The sequence below is a fragment of the Atta cephalotes genome, assembly GCF_000143395.1.
Source record: "Atta cephalotes unplaced genomic scaffold scaffold00087, whole genome shotgun sequence".
Classification (NCBI taxonomy): domain Eukaryota; kingdom Metazoa; phylum Arthropoda; class Insecta; order Hymenoptera; family Formicidae; genus Atta; species Atta cephalotes.
In genome coordinates, this window is record NW_012130151.1 from 589,035 (window position 1) to 599,162 (window position 10,128).

A 10,128-nucleotide genomic window follows, 5' to 3' on the forward strand; every position below is an offset into this window, starting at 1 on the left:
TATATATATATATATATATATATATATATATATATATATATATATATATACACACACACATACGGGATTTGGTCACCGAAGTTGTGACTACCTGCCGTCGCCTCTAATTGGCACGATTTATGTCGTGGATCGTGCATCTCTCACCTTACGGCCAACTATAGACTCTTCGCCTGTCGAAATTTCCATCGATTCGTGCGAATCGGTGTCTCTCTTTCAAGACAAGACCACCTGTTGCAGGGCTTTTGCAGGTACACTACGTACGTGCTGATTCACGTTAATTTTGTTCGACGCAATATCGTTCGGAAGTTCAACAATAACCGAAGAAAGTCTCGCATTCCTAAACAAGGATTATCGATGTGGTACAGCAGTTAGGAGAATCAGTTCCGCGTTCTCTAATGGAGATTACGTGTTCGCGTTACGAGGTGCTGATTGACACGATCGGAAAACAGTTTCGCGATCGGTCGTGCGTGAATCTCGTTCTCGTGCGCACAAGCTATCGCCATGATCAGTTATATAGCAAACAAACCAATTAGTCTGTTTGACTTGCTTACACTTTTTTTTACATTTTTTACACTTAAAATGAGACAGATATATATTTGAAGCTGAAAAGAGAGAAAGCAAAGAGGCTGAGTGTAAAAAGTACAAACAAATCAAACAGACCTATTATCATCGTCGTCAATTGCTAACGGTATCGACTATGATGCAGTGTTTAACGGTGGATCGAGTTCTATTAATAACGCGAATTAATAATGGATTTATTCGACGGAAATTCTTTACTATTGAGCCACGTATTGCTTGTTGATAGCAAGCATGCTTAATAAATACGAAGAGAGGTCGGCTTTAATGCGGACCGACCAGTTTGAAGCGGAGAAGCGGTAGCGATCGCACAACAGTAACAGCAGTTACAAGCAGGTGTGTCTCCCACTCCGACCTAATCTACATGAGCGGAATGCAGCCGAATTAAAGCCTCGGTCTTCTTGTTGCGATTGTCGTCGCCATCGTCGTCGACGTAATTAAACGTTCACGTCACGTGCATCGAAACCATGGGTTTCATTTCTGCGCCTTTCTCTTCTTCGTCATGAGAGCTCCGAAGAAGAAGTCAGTAAATATTCCAGATTATAAAGAAAGAGTAACGATCGGACGAGTACATTATTGGGTGAAAAGTGATCGTTATTTCGCGCGCGATGGCTGGACAGAACACATTCGTGCTCTAGTGTCTGCTTTGATTAATGCTAAGATTAATGAAGTATATGACAGTGAGAAATGAACGTTAACGCTTCATACATGTAATGGTCAATCTCGCACGATTATTGGCGAGTTATCTATGGGAATGTCGAATGATCGAGTTGCCAGACATCGTGTATCTCTGGTTGCATAGACATGAAAGAATTACATGATGGACACTATATGATTGGTCTTGTTTCACGATTCCACTCCTGGCCAAGCCAATTATCCTTTTTTTATTTTTTTAAGGGAGTGGTATCTTTTTTTGCGACAATCTTCGCCATACTTGTATACACTCTTCCTTCCATACCCGAGAGCGACTTTCGTATCGAGATAGGCAGTGTTCTGCCGCTGCGTTTCCGGCCGACTTTAATCGTGCATGCGTGACGAGTGCCACGCGAAGGACTTAAGGACCTTAGTTGGCATCGCGTGACTTTCAGGGTGGTGCATAGGGTCGGTAATTTATTCCCGCCGGGGACTCTGTCCCGAGGTTCATGACGTGTCTGACTTTTTTCCCCCATAATTCGTTGCGCGCGGATGAATGACCGTCGCGAAAAGGGTTAGCGAAGACCGGAGAACCATCGTGCTTCTGCGGGCGCTCGAACACATAAGGTGCGTGGCGCCATGGGAATGAGTTAATTACTTCATACCCAACGCGGGTAGTGGCTAGTAATTATTTCATGTAGCAGATGCCCGTAAGCAGACGTTGAATGTTCGAGCGACATCGGTAAATTATACATTCGTATATACATCACAACAATTTTTAATAAAATTAATAATTAGTAGCTATTTTAATGTTAATTAAAAATGCTAGAAATATTATATAATAATAATAACTGTGCAAAAATTGTAAAAAACAATATTTCTTAAAATGCATATATTTTATTACATTTTTAATTGTTATTATCATACCAAGAGTTATTACATTTATAATAATTATTTGTTTTGACATTTAAGTAATACATTATGTTTGATTTTATATTTTATTTATTTATTATTTACTAAAATAATTTTTTTGTAATTATTAATTACAATTAATTAATTTTTTCTCTATATATAGTTTCTTCAATTAAAAAAATACATGTAATATTAGCAATTAACTCAATTGTATCAAGTAAAGAATTAATTTATCGAAAATATTTATTTATAATTTATATTTAAGTATACAATTATTATTTAAAAAAAGTTTGATTGATTTTTTCGTTGATTTAATTAAAAATTTGTTCTAACATTGTTCCATAATTGTACTAAAAGGAGAAAGAAAATTGTTTTGAAATTTTCGTTAATCTTTATTAAGTATAAAGTAATTAAATGGAATATTACGAAATAAGTGTGGCTACAAGGTATGAATTATCATTAAACACATTAGATGAAAAAACTCATGGATATCTATACATTTTTATATCTGAATAAAGAATGTTGAAAGATCGAAATAACAAAGTTTAATGCTGTCTGATTAATTTTCTATCTTGTGTAACAACGGTTATTAGATTTTCGATCAGAATTTTGTCTCTTGATGATATTATCCGCTCCTCCTTAAGAAGAGTTGTATGACATAGATTTTAGTGTTTTTCGAATTTACGATGCTTGAATCTTTAGTTTAATGCAAACATTTATTAAAATAAAAATTATATTTTTTTTATATTTTTTAAGGAATTCTTTTATAAAATATTTATTTAGATTTGAGATAAAATTTTTATGGAATAAGTCCTTTATAATTATTTAAAGTAAATATTTTATAAAAGTAAATATTTTTTTCATAATTAATAACTTTTTACAAAAGAAGAAAAAGCAAAAATGGAAACTCAGGGTAAAATAAAAAATTGTGATAATGAAAAAACTTTCTAAATACTTACTTTACTTTCTAAATATTTCTGAAAGTAGTATTCGAAAAAATAACGCTTTTTGGGCTTTCACGGATATTATCTTCAAAGATATCAGAATCACCGTGTTTTCCACCATTGCCATTAGGCAAACTTTCTGATATCTTTGAAGTATTCGAGAAAATAGTTTCTCCAATCATCATCAGATAGCAGCAGTCATCAGTCAGTATAATAGTACCACACATAACCACGTGAGGTCTCTTTCGTCATCTCTCATTTCTATCTGTATAGGGATTCTACTGTTACGATGCCACTGCTTTCGTTCACAAGTCTGTTTGCGTTTACACTTTTTGCACTCATTCACTTTCTCTCTCTCTCCACTGCCTAAATATATATTTATCTCAGTTTTAATTTTTTGGGGGATTTCAAGTAACGCAAACAGATTTCATATTTTCACAATTTAAAAGATAAAATTGATTAATCACATGTAATAATTGTGCAAGCATTAAATATGTATTGAACAGATTTTTACTTTTAGAATAAAGATTCAAATTAGTCTATATATTACACAAAAGCTCTATTTTTGTTGAATTCCTATGTCGAACAAGTTCGATCGTTCTGTTTGCTGAATATAGGATCGTTCAAGTGTACCTTCAAGTGACAAAAAGTATACCTTCCAACAAGCGACACAAATAACGGTGTGATACAATGGATCATTACATCCTTATTGTTTGCAAATTAAATAAAGATGATCACTGTGTCGCACTAGTTTCTGGCCTAGTTTCCATCGAGGGTTTAATCAGAATGTAAGAATCAATCAACTATAGTCGAATATTCCCCTATAGTTGATTGACTATAGTTGATTGATAGGGGAATGTTCGATAATTCGTAAAAGATATATAAGCTTATCCGGATTAAACTCTCGGTGGAAACTAGGCCTGTGTCTTGTTGGAAGGTATACAAAGCAGCTAGCCTGTTCGCTGAATTACTTATAGATCTAACCAATCACATTTAATGGCTCATTGAACAAGCTTTGTCCGATTTTAACGCGCCTTATGATTGGACGCCTCAGATCCATTAATTTTGAAATTTCATAATGGCAACTAATTCTGGATATGTCGAAAAAAGCGATTCATCGGTCTTTCATCGTTCGATGTCACAGCGTCAGTCAGCGTCGATTGACCTTGCATTATTCACACTTGTGTATTTATTTCATAAATCACTTCATAAATTCACTTATAGCGTTTTCTCTTGGCTGTATTATTGCCCACCAGTGCAATACTCAGACAATGTAGCGTATTTTTTTGGCTGGTGGTGGGCGAACTCATTCAATGTAACGTGTTTCCGTGGCTATAGTGTAGTGCAAATTTTATGCACGAAATGGAATTTTTGCTACACGATCTCAAAGAGATGGTATGACATTAAAAATTTGAAAATGGAAGTCAATCGGCAGCAGAATTAAATAATTATGATAGCATGAAGTATACACCATGGTGTATGTACACTTGTGTAGTGCACTGATACTTACACGCAACTGGTGTAGTGCAAAGTTACACTCAGTGTATCCCAAGAGAAAACGCTAAGTAGATCGTTTATGAGGATTCTCAACATTAAGGAGATTTTAATTATTAACAAAATCGAGAAAATCGAAAACATTTCCTGGAATACAACAAATATCGATAGTATTCATTGCCGCAGTATTCATTGATGCAAGTAATAATCTTTTCTATGTAACAATAGAGATGTTATCATGAGTCGTTACATAGAGAATTATAGAACAGGTAAATATTAGGTATATCTCCACCCATACAGCAGAAATATTGCAAAAATATTTTACTGTAAGATTGCAACATTACAAAAATATTGCGAAATATTGTTGCAATATTTCAGCAACATTGCAGCAACGTAAAAATATTCGTTTTAAAAATACTGATACGTAATGTTGCAGCAATATTACAACATAATATATATGTAATATTAGATTTTGTGCACAGTGAAGAAATACTTGCAGTATTATTGTAGAAACATTGTAATAATGCAGCAACATTGCTGTAATACCACAACGTTACTGCAATATTTATTATAAGATTTTATACTATATAAATTTAAATATAAAAAATTAGAAGGAATTAAATGTAACATACAATGGATACAAATAAAATATGACTTCATAATTAATTATGTCTTTGTATTTTATATTTTATATATTCCGATATATACTACCAGTGCTGAAAATCTATAGTATACATAATGTGCATATCGGAACACGCCTATAAAAACATAATTAATTACGAAGTCATATTTTATTTGTATTCATTGTATGTTGCATTTAACTTCTATTTCTAATTTTTTATATTATATGTCTTATATGTTATTATTGCGTCCATTGTGCATTATATTTAATCCTTACTTCTAATTGTTTTATGTCTATAAAAATTCCTATAAATTATAGACATTGACTACGTCTTTTCACCTTATGTTTCCTCCGTTTCCACTAATGTAGGTTAACTTTAATCTCGGTTCAACTTACTCGTTGTCTTTTTCTAATCTTTAGAAGATAAATTAAACTGAGATTAAAATTAATCTATATTGGTAGAAATGGACATTAATCGGGTTTAATAATATTCTTAGTTAGAAACTAACCAGTCATTCCATTTTTCAGAGAAATATAGTTATGAGGTTTGTCAGTTTCATAACTACAGATGTTATGAAATCCGAGCAAGTGTGTGCCGTATAAACGTGATCATTAACTCCTATTCTTCCATTATGTCCAGGTCCTTACTTTATTGGGTTATACACAAATCAATATATACTTAACACTCAAAGTGAACTTTCTAACAAAAGCACAAATCGACACAGTGACAAGAGTCATTCTTGTCTTTGTTTCTTACTGATGTTTGAACAAGGACAGGATGACTCTCGTGTCAATTTGTGTCTCTTGCTGAAAATATTTTAAATACTGCTGCAACATTGAAATGCAGCAATGTTGCTACAAGTTTCTGTACTGTATAGGCAACGGTAAGCCGAAAATAACTCATAATAATCTAACTGCAAACGAAATCGCTAACTTTTCTGATCGAGCACATGGATATTTTTGTAATAACTTTTCGAGATCTTGTAACCGATCGTGCGAATAATCGTTGGCATTCTTATATCTGTTTCAGTGGAGGAAAGTTCATCACCATTGGCGACAGAATTAGGTTGCCAGATGATGTAACAATGGGGTATATCATTGAGTATCTTCTGAAAAAACAGCTCACTGTGGTAGAACAGTTCCATTCACACTTGGAGCCGATGAAGTTTCTAAGCAAGGATACTTTTCATGAACAGGTAATTTCAACATTCTTTTCTTTCTGAATTCTATTTTGAATAAGAACATTTTATATAGTCTATTTTAGAGATTATTTTGGAGATGATTTTTTTCATATTTTTTAAAATATACTTTAAACATTTGATAATTATATGATGGAATGTGATTTTTATTTAAGTGATGTTGAGACGCATTACAGTAAATAATTGTTGCTGATTATCTATGTAATTAATTTCTTTTTTATTGACGTGGTCAATCAAATTTTTGAACTTCAATCATTAGATTAAGAAGTCCATTTCAATGGATTTGTAAAGTTAGTACGCCATTCTATTAATATATAAAAAATGGTAGATAGACTCAGTAGCATTTTTCATAATTCTATAGTCATTTATCAAGATAAAAAACATTTTTTACACTAAAAAAAAATAAAAGTTAGAAATATAGCACGCTAACTTTATGATTCTAGCATATCATTTTTTCTCTCTAAAGTACAAAAAAAGAAAAATATTTCCATTTTTGGCTATATAGTTTCCCATTAATATTACTCAAGTTGTACCAATATATGTGATTTGAGATCAAAATTTTAACACTTACCAATTTTAATAGACTTTAAATGTAAAAGGCAACATTTGGAAAAAAGTTGTGCTATAATTTATCACAATTCTAACGATATTTCTAGTTCTAGAATTGTATGCTCTACAATCATTTTCAAACACAGTTCCAATTGCTACTTTTTAAATTTTGGTTTTTAAATTATTTTTAGAAAAAATTTGGAACTTTTTTTATTTTTATAAAGAATCGTAGAACTATGAAAAATGTTACTGGACCTGTTATTATTTATTTTATATTAATACAATAGAAAGTTGTGTTAACTTCACAGATCCATGTTCAAAGTTAGCAAGGCATTCTATTATTAAAAAATGATGCTAGATCCAACAGCATTTTTCATAGTTCAACCATTTCTGATAAAAATTTAAAAAATGTTCTGTATTTTTAATATCATATGATCACAAATATAAAAATGCTGTGCTACGCATTCCAACACATTTCTCCCTTTAAAGTATTAGATGCCACAAATATTAAGACATCTGTTAAGTTTTTTCGTTAAATTTAAGCTATATTTATTATTATATGACGTTTCAGGATAAAATTTCTATAATTAATAGTTTTTATATCATTTTGAATAACCATATTCCACAGCAAAGTATCGTGCTGATAACTTTTAACACATTTGACTATAGTTCATAGTTTTCGTGAAATACGGATGTTAAAAACTGTAATATAAATTATTAGTTGTTGGAATTTCGTCCTGAAACATTACATAATAATGAATTTAATTAGCTTAAAATTAACGGGCACATTTAACAACTGTTGAATATTGTCATCTGATACTTCAGAGATATAAATATGCGCGTACTGGAACATGAAGTTAGCATTTTTAAAATTTTCTTGGTATTAAAAATGTAAAACATTTTTTAATTTTGATCAGAACTGATAGAACTATAAAAAAAGTGCTATCATTGTTTTTTGAACATTGATAAGTTCAATTTCACAAACACCACTTTAATGAATATTCGAACATCTACCATAATTTATCTGTCTGCAGAATGATTTGTTACTATTATAATTCAAAATAGAAATAATCAATGTTAATGTCTGTTACGTTCTGGGCGTATAATGGTCGCAATAAATAGCATGATGATAAATAATGATACGATAATAGGATGATTTGAAGTCCACGGATCAGACCACCCGGAGTACTATCTGTTTTATTTCAAAATATAATAGTCATTATTTAATCGTACAATTTCCGTTTAGTATATTAGTTCACACGCTAAAAATATATTTGTCAATTTGTCAATTTTTTTATTGATAAGTGTCAATTAAATTGAGGCTACATTACTTCTTACATGTTCTCCTTTATGTAACATGTATATGCAGCATCATGAATATACATAATAATAGAAGAAATCGGAAAGAGGGAAGAGGAAAGAGAGAGAGAGAGAAGAGACTTAATTTTGATATTATTGATTATTTTTAAAAATTTGATAATAATTTTCATCTAAATTTAAATTATTTTATTTAAAATAAAAATCTTATTTTTAAACCTATTACCTATCGTATATTTGATAGGTAATAATTAGAAATTATTTTTGTTTTTTAAACTCGCGGTTTTTTACAATAAATTATTTATAAATTATTAGTTAATTGTAATATAATGCATGCGTGGAGATCGAGTTACAATGTACAGAGTTACATGTCAAGTTACATGTAAATGATTGTATGCGTAAGCAAAATGCTGATACAAAAAGTATTCTTTTTCATCATCACTATATTACTGATATCAGATTTCGCAAAAACTAGTATACATATATGTATATATGATACAAATAAACGATGTGAAATGTCGCTTTTAATATCATATCAATGACGTTGCATAGATTCTTTTAATATACAATTTTTTCTGCTGATAAAAAAGCTTTTGTGACTTATTGAATCAAACTATTCTTTTTTTTTATTTTTCAGGTTTCCTTTAGTTATTCTAAGGGACCGAGAGACGAATGGAATATCCTAAAGATAGATGGTTTCGATATGAAGGATGATCCAAAGAGGTAATACTTGAAATTTCATTTTATTTCCACTTTAACTTTTTTCAGCATAAAAATATTTTCATTTTTGATATTTAATTGATTCATACTATTAATTTATCGAATTTATGCAAAATACAAATATTTAAAATTTATGACAAAATTCCCACATTAATTTTCTGTTTCTTTTTAATTTTCTGTTTCTTTTTTCTGCGAACTCTTCTGTAACGTTGCATCAAAGCTTTAATTGCGTCTAATTATTAACTTCACGTAAAGTATTTGTATAAAATACCAGATAAATAAGAAAACTTTTTGGAAGAGATAACTGAATAAAAATATTTTCGTTGTTTCTACAAGGAATCTTATAATATCGCAAATAAATATTGCAAGATTTATTTTTTTAACTTTGCGTTGTTCCGTTGGAAAAATTATATCATTATAGATGAATGATTACGCAATTATAATTCTGCTTAATCTTATGGAAATTGAATTTCGATCGAATTGGATGAATTTTTGATATTTTTTCGCTGATGAAAAGCATCAATGAACACAACCCATGAAAAGCTTTTTAGGCTTTCACGGTATTATTATCAAAGATAACTAAGACAGGAAGGTTATTGCCTTGTTTTTATCCATGCTAATACCAACATTTTATGAACTTTACCGTTCATTTTATCAGGGTGAGGAATGTACTGATATTCAACTCAGGAAAATAAACTATTTTTTAATTACAGCTATCTAAAGTCTGAAAAATGTTCATCATTGTTTTTTGCAAGAAGCATGTAATTTGGAAAAAATAATATATATATTAATTATTAAGATAATATATGTATATATTTTTCCTTTGTATTGTATTTGTTATAAGCAAATTTCTATATTATTAAAGACTTCGTTAATAATATGTTAAATAAGTTTTATTTTTTAATTTTGGATGATTTCAATTTATATTAATTTTGAATTGTGCCTATAACAGGTTTGATTTAATATAAATGGAATTACATTAAAATTTTATTCAATTTGTTTAAAATTCAATTTTGATGAAATTTGAATATGCTTCTTTATTAATTATAAAATAAGTTTGACAAAAATTAACAAGAATGTTAAGTACACATTGATATATGTATATACGCACAATGCTGTGTGTGTATGTGTGTGAGTGTGTGCGCGCGAGTACACACACACA

At 30.4% G+C, this 10,128-nt stretch overlaps 1 protein-coding gene across 1 annotated transcript in view; it reads left to right on the forward strand.

Annotated features, from left to right (window-relative positions):
- The window catches only part of LOC105624750 (fringe glycosyltransferase), a 128,055-nt gene that overhangs the window by 101,951 nt on the left and 15,976 nt on the right, over positions 1-10,128 (forward strand). The window contains exons 7-8 of the mRNA XM_012206104.1: positions 6,212-6,377; positions 8,884-8,969. Coding sequence (XP_012061494.1) covers positions 6,212-6,377; positions 8,884-8,969 — 252 coding nt within the window. The remainder of the gene's footprint in view (positions 1-6,211; positions 6,378-8,883; positions 8,970-10,128) is intronic.